The following is a 21,464-nucleotide window of genomic DNA, read 5'->3' as shown; positions in this document are numbered from 1 at the left end:
GCATATATTTTTACAATTTTTGGCTTATCATCAGTGAACATTTTTAAAACTGTTTTACATAATATTGCAGAGGAATAGCCTCTAATAAAAGATTATCCAGGCAAAAGACTTAGTTTCTGATGATTGGACAGAATAGAAATGAAGATGTTTTAGTTTCTTCTTTATTTTATATTGTCTTTCTAACTCTAAATTTCATTCTTACTACTAGCATCTAGTACATTTTTATCATCAATTCTACACTCTTCTACAAATTCATTGACCATATCATTTCAATCCTGCTTTATTTATCTTTTTCTTTTCAATTCTAGTTAATTTCTTTAAGAGTTTGACTTCTTCAAATTTATTCATATCATCTTTGTGCAGAGGCGATATCATTACCAATGAGGGTAAACCAAGGTGTGATTATTGCTATTTGAAATTTATTCATAATATATCTAAACTCAAACTCCTTGATATCAAAATTTAACTTTTTTAATTACACTGAAATCATACATCAATACTTTGCATAAAATATAAAACAAAAACTTACATTTTTTAAAAATATTTATTATGCAAAATATCATCAATGTATATGGTTTCAACATAATTTTAATATGGATTGTCAATATATAATAAAATTCTTCTTGATGATAGAATAAATTCTTTTAAATTAACCAACGTTGTTCCATTCTAAGATTCAAACATACTTGTACTTTGACAGCTGAAAATGGTCCAATAAAAGTGAAAATGTTTCTAAATTATTAAATGGTTTCAGTGTCCTTAATTTAATAAGCAGACATGTTGACTTTACATTTAAAAATAGTGCCGAGTGTTGGTCATTTTAAATAATTTTGAATATTTGACGAGTTGAAAAGCTCCAAACTAATGGAGGTTTTTCAAAAAACATTAAGAACATAAAATTATTTTTAATTTGTCTAAGAAATGGAGAAAAATTGAAATATTTAAATAAAAGGAAACTCAAAATGTTTGCTAAGCAAGCCAAAATGTTAATAAAAAAAAAAAAAAAAGTGTTTAAAATTTTAGTCACAAGAATTTTATTTATTTATTTGTTGAAATAAACAAGCTTTGGTTATCTTTGATAGCCTATTCGAAGTTTCCTTAAAAAAAAAAAAATTCAGAAACATTCTAAAATTTAAAAACTTGCTATATAAATCGTTTTTTCATTGAGCAAATAAAGAAAAAAAAACTTATTCTAACATTTTTGATTTTTCACCTATCTTCTCTCAAAGACAGACGAAAACTATATGTTAATTAGAAATACAGTAATACCTCGATTTACGCTACCCCTACTTACGCAAACCTGGAGTTACGCGATTTTCAAATCTCGACAATTTGTCTTTTGTTTGAGTGCCACGCAACTCTTGATTACTCACTCCCCCCACACTATTGTTCTACTTACATGTTTGGACATGTCGTGCAGTATCGACGCATAGCTACAATTTATTCTGTGCTATTTATTTCTGTTTGTTATATCTGTGGAGACTTGAGAAACTCTACTAGGTCATCCAAACAAAGTAGAACTGATTTTTCTGCATCAAACAAGAAAAGAAAAACTTTATCTTTGGAATGTAAAGTTAACATTATTAAAGACTTCAATACAAAAATGAAAAGGGGCTACAAATTTTAGAAAATATAGACTCCAACGAAGAGCACATTTCTTCTACAAAACAAGAAATAAAAAAATTATTAGCATGCTACAAGGAAATTTTGTGGGAGAAAAAAAATCTTTGAGCCCGTCAGACGAATTTGTTAGATTTTATGAAGTTTTCTACATTAAACTAACTTCGGTTTATGATTTTAATAGTATAATTTGTTATACATATGTATTATCTAAGATTTTATTGAACTTTTTTTTAAATTATTGTTTTCTTTAGCCTCTGGCCCCAATTAAAAATAATTTGTATGTATTTATATGCAAAGTTATACCCCGAATTACGCAAATTCGACTTACGCGGTTATCGCTCGGTTCCACCTATCGCATAAGTTCGGGGTATTATTGTACTCCAATATTGTTTAGTTTGACACGACAGAATAAAGCAATGCAACACTTCGACAATCCACCAAGGGAGTGCCAACCGGGAAGACTTTCTATACAAAGCCGGTCCCATTTAGGTCACTTGTTTGTTAAGTTACGGCAATGCAATGGTCAGACAATCCGCCTAGGGGGATGCCTTCCAGGAAGTCTTTTTAAGGGTAACCAGCCGCTATTTGGGCGTTATGGATGTAGAGAAAACCCAGAAAACTCCACACAGCCAGGCCGTCCCAGCCAGGCACAAACCCACAACCGAACTCCCAGCGTTCGGGAAATGGAACCACTCGGCCAGTGGCGGAGTCCCCGTTTAGGCGCTAGACACGTAAAGAAAACCCGAAAAACTCCGAGTAGGCACAAATCCGTGCCGGTTTGTGCAGGTACGCACAAACCTGCAACCGATGGTTTGTGCCTATGCCTAACAGACGGTTTGTGCGGGTAGGCACAAACCTGCAACCGACCACCCACGCTTGGCAGTTTTATCCGCTTGGCCACGCTCTGCTTCAAACAAATCGAAACAAACAAAATATACAGTCACAAAAACGACAATTTCGTCTCGTTTACATCCTAATTTTTACTTTTGCCGGGTACGTTCTCAAAGATAAACATAAACCAAAATGTCAAAATAGAGTATATAAAAAAAAATATAATAGAAACTTAAATGTGGTGTACTTAAATATATTTTACAGTTTACAGTTAATGCTACACTAAATAATCAAATAAAATATGTTCGAACATTCAATTCAATACAAGGAAAATACCAAAAGACCAAAAAAAAAAAACTTATAGAATTAGTTCCAAATACTTTAACAGCTGTGACATAAAAATAACAAGGTTATATTATTATCTTATACAATAATAAAATCATCAAAGCATAGAGAAATATTTCATTTAAACCAATTTAATGATGCAAAAAAAAAAACACTCAATTTATTAATTAAACCAAGCGTGAATCTGTTCATTAACTACGTCCATATTAATTAAGCTATGCATAAAATAAAATCATTAACGATTGTAAATAAAAAATAACTGAATAAAATTCACCTTTAATCTGGACTTGGTGACTTTTCCAATCCTGTTATGATCTAAAGCATCGAAAGAGTGCCATAAAGCATTCTTCACGTCTCTCCACAGAGCCATTGGTCCAGAATATTCTAAAAGGCGACGGAATTATTTAAGTGCAACCTCGTTTATCAAACGTTAACCACTTTCAATGAACAGACGATTCCATTTAACAAATCGTCCATGAACGCTTATGTCGTTTGGTTTGAACAGCGACACTCCACCCAACAGACGACGACTCTACTCATCATCAGAAATTTTTTTTATTTTTTTTAATTTAAAAAAAATACCTTCGATAATTATATCTAATTCGTCTATAATTATTTTTTCACTATTAAATAAAATTATTATTATTGATGGATAAAATCTTCGTTTTCGAATCGAGACGTTTTAGGAAATTCGAAATTTCGCTCCCCCCCCGATAGCCGAACCCGAAATTTTTAATACGTAATTTAATAAGTTATTAAGGAAGTAATTCGTAAAATATTATAAATAGTGCGTCGTAAAATTTTATTGGGTTTAAAATATATACGGGTTGTTAAGTTTAAATTTATGGTTTTAAATTTTGAAATATCCAGGGGTCGTGCGAGGTCAATGTCCAAATATGATAAACACGTGATTTCGTGTATAATGTATTATAGTAGACAACGAACCTTTATTAGTAATTCTCATTACGCTCCATCTATAGGTTTTCTTTCGAGAACGGAAACTTTTGTTACTAGTTTGCGTGCAATTTGTTTTTCTATTGATTTCCTTTTAAGACAGGAAGAACAATCGATTTTTTTTTTTTTTTAAATAAATTTTAAAAAGTTGCTTTACATTCAGAAATGATATACTTGCATTATTATTATACAAATTTCATTGTCTCCCTGTTTGTTGCAATGTTTTAAAAGTAATGAATAAAACCTATGGCAATACTTCACTAACTGTTTTGGATAAGATTTAAAACAACAGGTGTTTCTAGTAATGTAAAGCAGTTGTTTGTATGCTCATCACTGCTTGTAAATTTCACTTTGTTTACCTCACTACACATTAATGAAGGATTAAAGCCAAATAGGATTTCCATATTCAGAAATATTTCGAAAAAACTGGCATTTCCATGTGAGGAATCAATTCCCTGAAGTTGCAGATCCAGGAAGCAAACCTTAAAGGGACGGCTCTTGTGTAATGAAATAAATTTTATATATAAAGTTTCATCGGATTAATAAATTATATAAATTTAAACGTAAAAATACGTAAAAATTGTTTATATATAATGCATCATTTGAAAGAAATAATGAAGCTCGTGTTAGCAATTAGTCTTAGGAGATTGTTATCCTTCCACTATATAGATCTCCGGTTGAAGCTTTATTCTATACTTTATTACCACACAATTACATGCTCGTAGAATGTATGTAACTGCTATTAAATGTTAAGTTCTGATTGCTAAAATGATTCAAATTTAAAGCAGTCATGATTTAAGTGAACAAGAATTTTGAATTTAAACTTACTTAGCTACATTTTTCTATCACAAACTCCATTTAAACTGATATAAAGGTAAGTTGTCGTACGAATTTTATATCATTGAGCCTTGTACAATATAAATATTGACTGCATTCGTATGAAAACAAAGCTGACAAAGACGTTCACAAATATTTTACATTTGCCATTCTGTTATAGTATTTAATATTAGAAAATACAGTACTTATTTTGAGGGATTTTAGGCACATTTATTTTATTCAAAAGAATTTTAAATGCGGTTTATAATTATATATAAAATTAGTAATTATTACATACGGCTATCCTTTCTAGAGAGACTCATCCAAAATCGATGCTAAACAATTTTATCTAAACATATATCTGTATTTAAATATTTTATTTAAATCAATTAATTACACAATCTATTTATAAACAGGATTTATTTTTTTGGACAATGTTAACAAGAACTTCATTTATATAATTTCATTTACTATGTTTGATGCAAAGTCAACAGTATTTAATAACATTGTTCCCAATATTTTATATGGAATGTTAATGACGACAAAACAAAATACATAATACAAAGCAGCACTCAGATAATTTCTATGTGTATATCTTTAATCCTAATTTCTTTATTAGAAGTTCCTTTGACAATAAATCACAATATACAGTAGTTGATACGATACATTCGAAAAAAATCACAGTGCTATTTAACTTCGCAGCAGCATTTCGTAAGATTGGTGGATACCGGCGCATACGTCCATTGCTCGAGATTTCAGTGAAAGCTGAAAAATAAATTTGGTTAATTTACAAGAGACTTTATGTACTAGGAAAACTAGGACAAAATTAAATATGGAAAGTCTTAATTTTTTCTTAATTATAAAATTTCAACAAACTAATTTTATTTTGTGTCATATATTGGTAAAGTTGTTAGGGCATATGATCATATCCCAGATATGAAAGAACACCTTGAAAATCACAAACAAAAATCAGTTAAAAATATTAAATTTTTTAATAAAAAAGCTATAATGCTAAAGGTAACAAGTGTTCAAAATTATGCATATTTGTAATTTGATAGAACAATGTGAATAACCTAAAATTAGGAGGACAACAAATTTCAAGTTAAAAAAGTAGTAACACATGCAACAAAGAAATCTGGAGATAAAGATTTTAAAAAACTTATAAAGAATTAATACAAGGTTCCTACTCAAATTTTTTGTCTTAAATTCCATGATTTTCCAACCATTACATTCCTTACAGTATAGCATATTGACAAAATAAAACAGCATATGACTTACTAAACAAATATGCTATCGCTTCTTCGGCTTTTCAATTACTCATTTTTTCGAATTAACCGTTACGTAATTTTTATAACTGACGAATAATTAAAAGTAAAATAAAATGTTTTATTAAATTAAAATAGTGTGTCCTGTTATTAATCCACAACCATAAATCTGTGTGGCTTTGAAAAAAAATAATTTCTTTTTATTAACAAATCCATGTACAAAAGTAAGTCTTATATGTTATAAGACTTACTTATTAAATTAAAATTGTAAAATAATGTAAAAATTAACTCATTTGATATGGTTTGCAAAGTTTGAAGAACTGTTTACAAACTTGGTCTTTAGGTATAGTATCAAAAATTAAAAATTGATGACTAGCACTTGCACATTCTTTACATTTCTATTAAACACACCCCTACACATTACCGTATTTACTCACGCATATAGGACGAAGTGTGACTTTAAAGATCAAAATAAAGAAAATTAGATTTAATAATACAATTCTAATTTTATTTCATTTAATCACAAATAAAATATCAAATGCACACATTGTCCCACAAAAATTACTGGCATTTTAAACTTTAAGAGAAAAAAAAAATCTTGTAAAATCAACAACATAAAACATAATTTGTTCACGTAAAGCTGGACAATCGGGAACCTTTTTTGCCAATTCTTAACAGTCAAATCCACTCTCCGTCGATTACACACGAGTTTCTCCGAATTCTGATTTCCAAATAATCACAGTTTTCACATAGAAATGGATTAAAACTGAGAGCTCCTGTGTGATTTTGGTATTTCAATTTGGAATTAAATTCAAAAGTTTTGCTATTCATCTTTACTCTTGACAATACACAAGAACGATTGAAACAATCCAGATAAAATACTTTTGTTTTTAAACACCAGAGGGTAAGTGTTCAGTAAAAAATGCAAATACACAGTTTACAAAAATTATAGCTAAAATGCAAAAAATATTTCGCTCGTGCGTATAGGACGACCTAGATTTTTGAAGTAGTGAAAAATGAATAAAAACCTCATCTTATATGCGAGTAAATACGGTAAGTCAACATTTCACTAACAGTTCTAATATTATCATCAACAGTGCATCTTCATTTAAATTGTAATAAAAACTTAATACAGTTTTTGAAAAACTGGAAGAACTACATGTCTAAGTACCACAATGACATGCATTCACCTAGTGTTTCTTAAACTTCACCCTCTGGTAGACCTGTTTAATAAATTTTAATGTGCCATTTACCTAATTTGCATAGTTTGCTGTCAATATTTTTACCGAGACCCACAGGGATCTGAACCACACATTGTTGAGAAATATGCTATCCGAATTATCTCACCACCTGGACATGAAAATTTCTCCTGTTCAGCACTACATGAATGGATAGATTTATGGGAGAATGCAGGCAATGCAATACCTGGAAATCTTGCAAGGAAGGATGCCTCCCAGGAAGACTTTCTACAAGAAACTGACTATTTAGGTGTTAGGTTTGTGAAGAAAACCTGAAAAACTTTCAATTATATGAGTACTAAGGTGGCTTTTCTTTTACCATCACTTTACCATCAAATAAAAGGAGGACAAGCTTTTTATTGATGGTATAATAAGTCTAGCAAAAAAGAAAAGCCATCTTAGCGCTCGTATAAACGAACACAAGACTAGACAAGAAGCGTATAGCGTAACTCACTGAAAAACTGTGACCAGTCCATTGGTAGTTGGTTGCATGTTTGCATCTCACCAGTGTTTTATTCACTAAGACATTAATGGGACTAATCAAATAAGAAAGCAGTATTAATTACCATGGTCCAGATCAAACTTGTTTTATTTTAAAATTTCAAGTAATTTCAAAAAATTGTTTTAACGAAATTATTTAAATTATAAAATGCACGTAATTTTTCCTGTTAACTTCACATTATTTAAGTTAAATTATTTTAACTAAAGGAGTGTTTTAGAAGTTTTAGACAAAATGGCCATGGTGAGAAAATAATTTCAATAAGAAAATTTTCCATTTTACAATATTTTTTGATGTTCATTACTTAAAGTTCATCCTTAACAGAAATTTTTGAGCCTTATAAAAATCAATTCTGAGGTGGTCATTATAAATAAATTTTGTATTTTTGGATATCTAAAAGTGCATTAATTACTGTCTGTGCTAAAAATAAAAATCATCATTTATGGCACTAAATTCGATTTTATTTCTATTAATCAACATATTGCATCAACTTTATAATTGATGAAAACATGTGCTTAAATTAAAGCATTCTTTTAATCTAAAATATTCATGTTAACTTATCAGTTCAGTGTTGCATAGCAAATTGTATGGTAGGCCTACTTAATTATATGTATGATTGAATTTGAATTTTCCAAACTATGTATTATTACTAATTGGTTCATAAATTTTGGTTATCTTTTGTGTGCAATAATTTTTGTGGAAATTCTGGGACTTGAAAGTATTCTGCATGTCTTCTCATAAGTTGCATTGTACTACATTACTTCTTGCTGCCTGCAGACTACTACACTTGGTCTAACTTATTGTGAGCAAAAAACAATCAACAAGGCAACCAAGGAGGCAAATTCCTTGACTTTCTGAAAATTTTAGTCAAATTCCCTAACTTTCCAAGACTTTTCCAAATACTAATGAAAATCCCCAATTTTCCCTGACTTTCCTGGTATGTAGAAACCTTGAAAATAGTTTATCTTATACACAGAAGGAAAGTTAAGATATAATTACATAATAATAGGTTGGTAGTAAGATAAATTACTCAATTTAATAAACAATAAATACACCTTAACTTTATTCATTAATGCATAAAGTCCAAAGTCAAAGTCTAAGACCAAATGATGGTAATTTATTAATAACTGAAAATTATAGTCCTTAAAACAGTCAAATGAAACGAAACTGCCACGTTATCGTAGAATACTATGTCTAATTGCGAGATGTTTAATAATCTTGTCTATGAACTATTTAAAATTGAAAAACAATACATAAGTCAAACTACTGGGTAAGAAAGGACAATCATTTACGTAAAAACGATAAAAATGGGTATTTCATTTGTCTTTTCAAAGTTATGAATCAACAAATTCAGATCATTTTGTAGAATAGACTGAGTATAATTCATTAACTTTATCATCAACCTATGCCATACTGTAGAATGAACGCAAGATATGCTATAATACATACATTAACATCTTAAAACAGATCCTTGAAGTATAGCAGCAAGGAGTGTGAAGTCTAGAAAAGAAAAACTGCTCATTTATATTTTACACTGAGTGAGGTTTCTAAAGTAGTTGGCAACATTCTTCCTTCAATACAGTCGTGGACATAAAAGATTTTATTATACTGTTATATTAAAAATCAACTCCATAATATTTTATTATTATTTTGTTGTTGTAGCAAATTCTCATTTTTCAGAAGTGAGATGCAGTTTTTTTTTTTCAAATACACTTTCATCATCCATTCAGTCATGGTCAGCTTTTATAGACTGAAATTTTTTGTACTAGTTTTTTCATTTAGAAAAGTTTTTAGAAAGAAAAATCTCCCCTCAATACACTATGTACTTTTATCTTCTTACAATCATCCACTGTTTACAAAAATTTCTTAGCTACAACAAAAATAATGTTAGGATGTTTTATGACAATTTAATGTTTTCAAGGCTGTCATATAAGATAAAATATTCATGCTTGATTTTTGTTCATCATAAGCAGAAAAGAAAAAATATAAATAAATAGAATTAGTATAAACTGATAAACAGAAAAATGAACTACAAAAATTTATGAGAGTTTAATTCAGAACAGAACAGGATCTTTTATAACAAAAGTTTCACTATTCATTCTAACAGAAAATACATGCAACAAAAATATAAAAAAACAATGAAATATAGTTAGCTTCCTTAATATATTGCCTATTTTTTTATTTATTAAGAAAAATATATAAATTAATAAATAAATAGTTCAAAACAAAAATCCAAATCTGGAAAGAGAAACTTAGGTATTGGTGAATTATACGAGTAACTGCTGATATTTTAAATTTCATCACTAACTATTTTAAGAAAATAAATCTATATTAATGCCTGATAATTCATAATTTGATCTTTAGCATTTTCATAACTTTAGAGTTTAAATTATGACAATTAGATTTATGCTTGCATCCTGTTTTGTATCATTTTTTTTAAATATACAATATAATTCGAAACAGTGACATTTTGCAACTGTTCAAAAGATTGTACAACAGTATTATTCTATTTGTACGAAAGAAATCTGAAGTGCACACATCACTAACAAACATTATAAAAGCAACTTGCATAAATCCAACATCTACAATCTATTGTAAATGTAGTAAATTAATCTATATATGTGAGGAAAAAATTTATTACAGAAAGATTTAAAATATTGAAATTTAATTATTACATTATAATTCAAAAACACTTTTACTTACTGTAAAATTAGGGTTTCCAGGCTGAATCTTTAATTCAGCTAATACCCAAATACCATTTGTTAGTTTCAATGATTGATACAACATATCTTGACCTTCAACATTTCTTTTAGCAATTGTGAAGATATTATTGTTTTGTAATTTCTGGGAGATTTGATCTGAAACAAACAAAACATTTACACAACTGTTTCAAAAAAAAATGATTATTAAATACAATACATACCAGCAGAAAGAGGAATATTTTCTATATTATACTGAACTTCATTTTGTGCAGGTATATCTTTCCATGTTGCTAAAAATACTCTCTTATCCATCAGACCATCCTCCATACAAACTACATGCATTGGTATCAAGCAGCTAAAATAGAATACATCAACATTGTTCTTCACAGCAACCTAAATAAAGATTCACATTTAGAAATGTTGAAAAATTTGGTTTTAAATAGCTTAAAGAAATTCCACCATTCAAAGATTTTTGGTCACTAACTTTTAACGCTGCAATTTTGAAATAATCATTTTTTCATATTGTATAGTTGTACTTTATTATTTATCTACTGTATTTCCTTGATTAAACCCTGGTCTTCAAATAAACCCAAGGGAATTAAGCTGTTAAAAATAACGTTTTTCTCCTGCTTTTCACCCAAGGTTTAAAATAGACTATATAGGATAGTATAGTTTGGTGTGAGATGTTTGTTTTATTGTTTACATGGTAGAGTGAATAAAAAGGCCTTTCAAGCCTTGCTGATTTGGCCAGACCCACAATGAGGCATCTGTGTAGTGATGAATAAAGCTCAACACATTTGACAGAAATCTACAAAAATTCCTAGGTCTTTTCCACCTTCGATTTAATGCTGTCCCAAGAGCAATAGGCTGACCTCTTAACTGCCTCAGCCATTCAGCCAAGATGAACTCAAACCAGAAGGTGATAGAGTTAAGTTATACTGATTTGACAATGAAATAAAAATAGAGACAAACAACAACCTAATCTGAAAAAGCTGAATTAGGTTAACTATGAAAACTAATCTCACATGTTATAGCTGTAGCCTGTACATAAATAATATATTTCAACTTTTACTCCTTCACTCCTGTTGTAAGGTTAATAGACCCCGTGTCTTTAAATAAACTCTGGAATAAATATACATTAAAAGTAAATACCTATTGGGTTTATGGAAATACAGTAATTCATAACATTCTGTTAGATGTATAAGTGCCATTATTTTTGTCCTCAAATATAATAAGATTAGAATTAATATTTTTGACAATTTATGGATAGTGAAATAACACAATATTTCCTAAATTATCTTAGAATTCAATGTAACTTTAATTATATAGATATTTTATAGGTTTTACAACTATTAATTCTGTAACCATTCAATTTTTCCCATTCAAACATACTAGTTCATATTTCAATCAAAAAATATAATTTAATTATGAATACTAACCTGTAAATTAGTTAACGGATCCATTTTTTGTATTGGTCCCATTGTATTGATTGGTAATGAAGTTTCAACACTAGAATTTGGCTGAAGTGGAGAAGGTACTTGAAGTGGTTGAGCAGGTGCAAATCCAAAACTTAAAAAGGAAATTGAAGAATTTACAATTTGTGATAGATATATTATTGAAAATGAACTATTTTAGTTTATCAAAAAATTTTTCAATTAAATAATTTAAACGTATAATAAATTCTCAAATTTCTTTGTATGGATTTCAACTTTATATAAATTCATATATTACAGAAATTCATACTCGCTCACTTAAACATCCAAATTTTATTAATTCCTACATTCATTTTTTTTTTTACATAAATCACAACCACTTGACTTTTTATTAATCTTAGTTGCCATTTCTTGTATTAGAATTGTTACCAAAACACCCTATAAATACTATACTGCATTTTAATAAATAAAATTTCAACTCATTTGCTATCCTTACTATCCATACATTTTTTTGAAAATTATGCATATCAATTCATTTGACATGTCAAAAATTGTATATTAGTTTCCTCTAAATCTTAGTTTTTAGCAGTTTTTAACTTACTAAAACAAAAAGGGGACAACTGTTTCCATTTTAAAAACATGGTATTTACTTACTTTTAGTTTTCCCTAATTTAAAATTTTTGTATATGATACGGAATGTATTGAAATATATTTTGCTTATTTTTTTAATCCTTTTTCTGTTTAGTTTTCTTTCCATAACACATTTATCTTTATTTTTTTTAAATACCTTGTTCATTATTATTTTTTGGTTTATCATTCATTTTACATTTTTACTAGTGATGTAACGAATATTCGGTTACTACCCGGTATTCGGCCTATTTTTCACTATTCGGCCGAATACAGAATATTTAAATCCCTATTCAGCCGAATACCGAATATTTAATTACTATTCGGCCAAATACCGAAAACCTAAAAACAGGAGTAAGAAATAACAAAAACACAGTAAATTAATCATTTTGGTAACTTTTATTAATGCTGAACATTAAACTATAATTATTAAAGTTAATAAGAAATGGCATCTAACTCTAGTATTAAATTATTTCGTAGTTAAATAATATTATAGCCTTTATCTAGCCCGATATCTTATGGCGTTAATGGCGTGTAGGTTAGAGTGTATCGGGCATTAATGTTATTGTTTAGTTAATTATGTTATATTCGTATTCGCGTATATTTTAATATTTATACGATATTTTAAAATGAGTTACGAAACGTTTTATTGAAACTTGTCGTATTTAATGAAAGAATTATTTATCTATTTCTAGAAGATGAGTAACTAATATATAATTTATTTTATATATAAAGCAAAAAATGAGCATTTCTCATTATATACAAAAGATAACATTTGAAATCATGTTAATTTTAAAAATATTGACAAAAACAATAGCAACAAAATATCACAAAACTTCACAAATAGAAACTCCCCAATAATATATTTGAACTGTTCCACAACTGGGGAGAAACTAGACCATATTATGTCACCACAAAAGTATATCCTTCGGGTACTATTCAGTCTACAAATACGTAGTAAAAACAAAATTTTAGTGTTTAATTAAAGAGTTAAAATGATCGATTGCAAATAAAATAACTTAAAAGTTATAACTTACATCTAAATACCAACAACTGCCGAATCATTTACGGCTATTTACGGCTATTACATAAATTATAAACCAATTTGGCACTAGAGGTAGATGTTAGGCTCCATCTCATATTAAGTTTAATAATTATAATTTAATTAATTAATTTAAATAATTTAGACCTAATAGAAGAAAAAATCGTAGTGACATCGGGCCAATAGAGAGCACGGTGCGCAATCTTTGCCATAATGCAGTTTGCGCGCCAATTTTCGTATGTGCGTTAATCAAGCCAAATAGTTTGGCCGAATATTCGGTATTCGGCCACGCTCCTAGCCGAATATTTGGTATTCGATTGAGGCCGAATATACTATTCGTTACATCACTAATTTTTACCAATCTACTCGTCTGATTATATTTAAAGAAGTATTACTAGTATGAAGATCCTGATTACAATGAGTTATTCCATAATTATTAATTTTTATTTACAGTTTGCATATGGACATTGTTATTAAATTACACATTTGAAAATTCAGGGAGGTATTGATATTATAATTAGACAACCATACACGGGTTTATATTTTTTATATTTATGAACAGCTTAGTTTCGTTTATTCTAAATTTCAAAATTTTAGCAATTAAGACAATGGTAAAACATTCCCATTTTAATCAAAAATTAAATATGTATTTTTTTAATAAAAAATTTAGAAGCTGAGTATTTTGAAATTATTCCTATAAAATTATTCTTTTTAAGAATAAAAAATAATAAAATAAAAAAGTAAGAAGTTACATGTAATTTGTATACATAAATTACATTTAATGTTTTATAAATACTAATTTTGTAACATACTATTCCAATATGGCACATGTTTAAAATATGTAATTCCTACCTGTTTTTGTTAAACTGTATAGCAAATGAACTCATAGCTTGCATTGCTTTATTGTTCACAGTCATTTCCATAGTAATTTGCCCATTATGTCGTGAAAAAGTACCAGTAATCTCAAGACCTTTTCCTCTTGCAGCAGGAAGCCAAACCTTTTATATAAAAATATGTGATGTTTATTAATTTGAGTGATATATTTAATTATGAAATAATAAGCTATAATTTTTTTAAAATTTATCCCTTCTAATGTTAACTTTATCAGATACCAATGAGTGAAATTACAACTATCATCAAATAGCAATTAAAAAGTAGCTATTTGCTGTTCACTTAAATTTAATGTTGAATAACACAATATCTTAAAGTAAGAAAAAAAAACAAAATTATTATAATGAAAAATTATACAGTAATCCCTCCATTTATGCAAATTCACTTTAACACAGTTGAAAAATTAAATTTTAAACAATCGACTTTTGATATAACTCATTTCTTTCCATAAAGTTCTGATTTTTATCATCAGTAACCTCTTATATAGACACTAGTAGCCTGGGATGCCACTAGTGGGCATTCTAGCAGCATTACAAATTCCTATGAGGCACGTTTGATGGAATTAATATATAAAAGTTTTATGCACTTAATTTTTAAAAGTGATGCACTTTATATAAATGTATACAATTCTTTAAAAAATCAATACAAATACAGAAAATGGTATTCCTATATTAGAAGGTGAAGATATTCTTTATTCAAAATAGTTCAAATAAATAGAATTAATATATAATTTTCAAAATTATTCAAAACTATCTGTTTTTTTGTTATTCGCCCCCTAGTGCACATTACAGGCATTCCATGACAATAATAACTTCCTATTACAAATATACTGAATTATTTATATTGTTATTGGCCAAATAAAGATTAATAATTTACATTGTTAATTTAAATAATAATTTATATTGTTAATTTAAATGTTTGAAATATGACACAATAGGGGTGCCTCTAGTGCCCATTTTTGGCATAACATTACATGGACAGACACTCATTCAATGGGTTATGTATATAGATATTTGTAGAAACTTACTTCAGTATGTAAAATACTATTTCCAAATATAGAACAAATCCGTATTTCAAACAACTTTCCCTAGATCAACTTATATGATTTTCACTGGGCTACAATTTGAAAAAATTGTAGACCTATAAATTCCCACTGTCGTCCATCCATCTTTCTTAACTGCATCTTTCTTTAAACTCAAGAATGCAGTTAAATAGATGAAAGACAAAACCAGATATGAAAATCTTAGGGGGCAGGAGGCCCCCCAATTAACTATATACGAACTTCTGATGCAAACCGGAAGTCGCGTTATTTCAAAACTTCCCCCTCAAAGCAGTTAATCAATGACCAGCACAACTTTATTATTAAAGGAAAAGTATGATGTACCGGGGCAAACTACTACTAATTTGAGGTGGAGAGCATATATTTTAAGTTAAAAAAAATTATTAAAAATTGCAGCCCAGCATTGTAACTTTATGCATATCCAAGTATTTTAATAAAAAATTTATTAACAACAACAAACATTTCTGAAATGCATATAGAATATGTTATTTCTAATCATACTTCAAAAATAGTAAAACACCAAAAATAAAAATTTTTAGGTTAATTTTCAAATGAAATATTAAGCATACCTGTTTTGGTGGAGTAAAAAATGGGCTGACATTACCAATTCCAAAAATATCACCTAATATGCCTGCAGTATTAGTTGGTGGAGCAGGCGCTGCAGAAACTGGTGGTGCAGTTGTAGTGTTAGAAGCAGCAGCAGTTCCAGGAACACCTATTCCAGTGTCACCAAGCTAAAAAGTGATAGTTATGATTAGAATGGAAAATGAATGGAAAATAAATAGAAAGTTATGTTGTATACTAGACTCACAACAACCTTTATGTCACCAGTAAAATATTTAATTATAAACAAACGTTGTTGTTATGTTGTATTACTTACCAAACTATCTAATCCTCCTCCAAGAAGATCCATTGCTGCTGTGTTTGTAACTGGTTGGCTGTAAGGTTGTGCTATTTGATGAGTTGGAGGAGCTGCAATATCTATACTCAACAGATCACCAATGAGATTATCTGCACTTGGAATTACAGTTGACTGTTCTGTTCCAGATGCAGGTGCTGCAGTTGTAACTGCAGCAACAGCAGCAGGACTGCCAGTTGAAAGTTCTTCCACAGATCCAACACTACAAATTTACATTAAAAATAAAAGTTATATGCATCTTAAAGTAACTCATTAAACTAGACTAAACTACTAGAAGAAAAATTGTGTATTTTCAATTTATTTGTAGTCAATTTCAAGTCTTAATAAACAAAGACTTGAAATTGACTACAAATAAATTGAAAATACACAATTTATTTGACATTCACAAATATGATTTAGAATTTTAAAAACATGAAAGATTTGGGATAAAATGTTTTTCTTCAATATCCAGCAAAATAAAAAGAAAATTCAAATGTCCAGCAACTTACGAGTTTTGCCTAGGAGGTAGAGATTTTCGAATTCCAGCTCTTCCTTCAACAAATGCAGATGGTGGTTTATGATACACTGAAGCAAGACTACCAATGTGACATATTAATTCATCTAGTAGTGTTGGTTCCAGTAAATCAGTTTCTTCTGATATCAATGGCTTTTCAGCTAAAACAACTTCTTTTGCAGCAGCTGGATCAGTTGATAAAAGCCTCCAGTAGATAAAACCTCTATCTCTCAAATCTGGATTATCACTATCTTGGGTAGCCAAACTAAGAACTTGTTGAACCAATTCTTGAGTTTCAGTAGGTCTTTTCAAAAATAATTTTACTATGGCTGTTAATAGCTGTAACTGAACCTAAATAAGATTAAAAAAATGATAATCCATTACTTTTAAATGTAACAAGCATTTTATATAGCACAAACTAGTTCATTAGCAACAGCACATCAGTATTTTCTAAATGATCTTAACACAGGCTTTCAACTTAAATTTATAAATATTTCCCTCTATTACAAAGGGAAAACAAATTTAAAAACATACTTAAAACATTTATCAGAATATATATTACTATTTCTGTTTTATATGCAGTTAATTGTGTTCTAAAAGTATATAAATTTAAAGTGATGTAAATTAGCTCTCTAAATTAAAATGACGTAAATTAGCTCTCTAAAAACAGTTAAATCATTATTCTGCTAATAAATTCTTTCAAACACTATTTAACATTAATTAATTCCTCATTTCTTAATGCTTAAGACATTTTCTTAATAACTAAAGTGAAATCATAATGCAATTTTTTTCTATTGAATCCTAATTAAAATCTTGAAATCAAATTGGAAAAATTGTAATCAAAAGGACAAAGGTTAACTGTTGTAAAATATTAAATTCCACATTGTCAACAGCTTTTTCAAAAAATTTTGTAAATACTGAAATATTTAAATTAATGTATTTATTCAGAAATTCATATATTAAATCTTCAGAAAGAATGAATAAAGTTAACAGTAAATTTATTCAAACATTAGTTGAAACAATTCACCAATTTTTATTCATTGCATTAAAGCTTGTCAAAACATTTTTAATTTTTGATGTAAATACACACATTTTCCAGGTGATTAACGTTTATGAACATAAAATGGCTAGTATAAATGGCAAATAATCATTAATTATATACTTCCAAATCTCACTGAACTTTAATAACTTAAAAGCTAAGCCTCAAAACTGTAAATGCTGCTGCTTTGAATTGTTATATGTACTCAATTTTGTCTTATATTAGCAGCTAAGGCAAATCTGTGTTGCTAAAACAAATTTAAATTGAACTAGTGAAATTCAAAATCATGGTATTCTGCAAAATTATGGGGATCTACAAGCTATTTCTAAGCATTCCACACGAATGTTCATTTTTAATAAATTTTAATATTAAAAAAAATGTTGCTATTTTAAAAAATTTATAATTTAACCTTTTGAAAAATTAAAAATTATATCAATAGAATTAACAACAAAAAAATTGTCATTAATTTTCTTGTATCTAGAAAATTTTTCACTGAAATTTTGTAAAAAATTTAGTATTTAGGCTCCATGAATGTCGAAAGTTTGAAGACGTTCAGTTTAAACTAGATATACGTAATTATAAAATTTAAAGTTATACGTTTTTTGAAATCAAATTTAGAAAATTCCAAAATCTTTATAATCAAAATACCTGAGTATTTTCATCATGAAATCCTTCTAGGAAACTTTCTAATAATTCATCAGCATTATCAATTCTTTCAGCATATTCACCAATTATCCAGATCATTGATGCTCTTGCTTCAGGTTCATCCAGTGTGTCAAGATTTTCACAGAGTGTAGAAATAATACTTTCATTCTAATGCAAATATTAAAAATTATAAATAGATTTCTAATAAACATCTACCTATATATGAATACTTACTGGCAATGGAAATTATCTCCAAAATCTGAATAGGTTTTTCATATAAATCAAAATAAAGAATCACAGTAATTTATTTAGCCTATTCAAATCACACTGATAGGAATGTAACTACCAGAATCTAGGTGAAACTAAGTAAACATCTAAAATGCAAATATAAATTATTTCATAAACACAGAATTTTGAGTATTTTCAAGCTGATCATTATTTTAACAGCATTAAAATTTCTTATATGTTGAATAAGATTATTCAACAATGAATTTTAAATTTTCATTTATTTCTCAAAAAATGCTTAACACCATTTAAACTATAGAATTTTAAAATATTTTTATTTCTGAAATTAAAAATGTAAAACATTCGGCCAGTTTAAATTTTTCATAGTTGTTCTTCATGATTTATCAAAATACATCAATAAAATAATAAAAGATGATGTATAACATCTTTTCAGAAGAGAAAAGGTAATACCAAAGTAATAGTAAAAGTATGTGAAAAAAAAAATCCTCTTAAAATAAATTTCATTGCTATTTCATTGTTTAATAAGTATTAATTCATTAAAATACATTTCATGAAAACAAAGAACATTACAGTTGTATTTATGCACGTTTATAAATCATGACAATTTCTCAAATGTATGAAAAAAACTTCAATTTATCAACACATAATTGTATGCATAGCACAAATTTTCTGCTCTGGCATTTTGGTGACTCGATGCCATTAAAAATTGTGTCATAGAAGTCTAACACAATTGTCTCAAGAGATAGTCTAACATGAATTTGTCAGTTATGTATGATGTAATAACAGTGGTCTGTAACTATAAGACTGAACACTTCTCTAAGATAGCCTGGGCAGTACTATGACCTTCAACAATCTAGATGTTCTTGTAAACTGATTTTTCTGTATTTTTCAGGCCTGATATAAGTTTCTGGTCCTACTGAGAAACCTCAACCAGAACCTAAAACTGTGCTATTTCCAGCCAAATGCATTTCACACTATTGCAAAGTTTGAAAGTCTCTCTATGGGAACTTGGTCAAAGACATTGTTCCATAATTTAAAAAATCTCAAACTAAACAACACACTGTTGAAGTTTTGCATTTGCTCAGAAGACATTCCTTGTATTTAAAGATTCTGAAAAATCCTGTAATGGCAATCACATGCACATACTTGGGTGTGAAAAATTAACAAAATGTCCAGATTATGCAAGTTTGCACATTAAAAACTGCATATGATTGCACAACGTTCTTAATATAATATACATTAACAGTTTAATTTTTACAAAAATAAATTAGTTTTGAAAATAATTAACAAGATATATATAGCTAAAGCTAATTAAAAATATTTTTCAAATTTATGTTTAAAATAAATTATAGTATACAAATATTCAAAATGTTGAGGAATTTCGCATTTTGACATTAAGCCCAAGAATCTATCAAACTTCATAGTCACCACGAAATTTTACACCGGAAATGGAAAATGTTCAAAAATAAATTACTCTTGGTCCTTTCTTCAGAAAAATAAAAGAATTTAAGATCAATTCTTCATCAAACTATACTAGATAGGGTCTTATTTTTAAAGTTTAGATAATAAAATGGAAACTATATCTTATAGTCGTTAAGAACAATATATATTTTAATTTTTCATATTTTGTCACAACTTATATATTTATTTTCATGCAGTAAATATTATAGTATTTTAAATATAAAAGATTAAATTAAGTACCTTGCTTCAGGTTCATCCAGTGTGTCAAGATTTTCACAGAGTGTAGAAATAATACTTTCATACTTGTTCGGATATTTCCTAAAAATATCCTATTCAAAAAATTTAAAATTATAGAAAATTTTTAGATCTCACTAAAAATATTTCGAACAGAATACTCATTATATAAAAATAAACCAAAACATGATTTTAAATTAATTTATAATTCAAATTTACTACTGAGCTAATGACAAATTCTTTATAGTATTTTAAATAATGATTGCAAAAATGACTTCTATTATTGTATTTTACAGCACAAGACACAGGCATATAAAATGATCCTCCATTTCAGTACAAAATATTTAGAAAAAGTAATGTATTTAAGTCATCCCATATCTTCAACATTTTAGCATAATTTTACTGTATTCTGATTTAAAGAGAGTAACATTAGAAAGCACATTTATAAGGGGAAAAAACAGGAATCTAAAAAAAGTAAGTTAATATAAAAATATTCTACATGAATACATGCAAAAGCACTTAGATATAACAAAAGCAATGTTTTTAATTAAACAAAAACATTTTTATTTAAGAGCTGCATTAGGTAGTAGTTGTCTGTAACCTATTGAAAAATGGTTGTAAAATTAATTAACCTCTGGGAGAGCGCACGTAAGATGCAGAGCAATTTGAGAAAAGTCGTGTCTTATATGCCGTAAAATACAGTAATTAAAAACTTAGATTAAGAAGGCTGTTTCATTCTTAAGTTTTATTATAAAAATAATTATAGAAAATCAAATTATATATATTTACTAAGAAAACTTATCAATCTTAGTCTTAACCATTTTTTGATAAAACTGTGCCCTAAGCAAGTCTTCTATTATTAAAATTAATATATTAAAATTTTACCTTGATGACGACAATCGCTTCTTGCACAACATAATTTACTTTTGTCTGTATCAGATCAAGAAGTGTACTAACACAACGTTCAGCTGATTGTTCAACTTTAATTGCACATCGTCCAATAGCTCTAACAGCCTTCCTGACAAAATCTACATCTACTTCAGTTGCATATCTGTAACACAAAGATTACAATCATTTATTGATATACAATTATCTATTGGT

The 21,464-nt window shown here is 28.1% G+C and overlaps 2 protein-coding genes and 1 non-coding gene across 4 annotated transcripts in view; 1 reads left to right on the top strand and 2 right to left on the bottom strand.

Moving 5' to 3' along the window:
• LOC136975311 (switch-associated protein 70-like) overlaps positions 1 to 3,399 on the bottom strand; it is a 30,107-nt gene extending 26,708 nt beyond the window's left edge. Inside the window, exon 1 of the mRNA XM_067270365.1 lies at positions 3,074 to 3,399. Within this exon, the coding sequence (XP_067126466.1) occupies positions 3,074 to 3,169 (96 nt within the window). The 5' untranslated portion in view covers positions 3,170 to 3,399. The remainder of the gene's footprint in view (positions 1 to 3,073) is intronic.
• On the top strand, positions 352 to 485 carry LOC136975357 (U4 spliceosomal RNA). The gene has a single exon (XR_010880782.1). It is a non-coding gene; the product is annotated as a U4 spliceosomal RNA (small nuclear RNA).
• A 1,747-nt stretch (positions 3,400 to 5,146) lies between the features above and the next one.
• AP-1-2beta (adaptor protein complex 1/2, beta subunit) overlaps positions 5,147 to 21,464 on the bottom strand; it is a 34,243-nt gene continuing 17,925 nt past the window's right edge. For both annotated transcript variants that reach the window (XM_067270361.1, XM_067270362.1), the window contains exons 10-20: positions 21,249 to 21,414; positions 20,380 to 20,458; positions 18,426 to 18,538; positions 16,734 to 17,089; positions 16,207 to 16,447; positions 15,896 to 16,060; positions 14,228 to 14,373; positions 11,713 to 11,842; positions 10,495 to 10,666; positions 10,275 to 10,429; positions 5,147 to 5,334 (exon numbers count right to left, since the gene is read on the bottom strand). In XM_067270361.1, coding sequence (XP_067126462.1) covers positions 5,260 to 5,334; positions 10,275 to 10,429; positions 10,495 to 10,666; positions 11,713 to 11,842; positions 14,228 to 14,373; positions 15,896 to 16,060; positions 16,207 to 16,447; positions 16,734 to 17,089; positions 18,426 to 18,538; positions 20,380 to 20,458; positions 21,249 to 21,414 — 1,798 coding nt within the window. In that variant the 3' untranslated portion in view covers positions 5,147 to 5,259. The remainder of the gene's footprint in view (positions 5,335 to 10,274; positions 10,430 to 10,494; positions 10,667 to 11,712; positions 11,843 to 14,227; positions 14,374 to 15,895; positions 16,061 to 16,206; positions 16,448 to 16,733; positions 17,090 to 18,425; positions 18,539 to 20,379; positions 20,459 to 21,248; positions 21,415 to 21,464) is intronic.

Source organism: Centruroides vittatus, unplaced genomic scaffold, assembly GCF_030686945.1.
Source record: "Centruroides vittatus isolate TY-2023 unplaced genomic scaffold, ASM3068694v2 contig_370, whole genome shotgun sequence".
Classification (NCBI taxonomy): domain Eukaryota; kingdom Metazoa; phylum Arthropoda; class Arachnida; order Scorpiones; family Buthidae; genus Centruroides; species Centruroides vittatus.
This window is presented reverse-complemented; position numbering and strand designations above follow the sequence as displayed.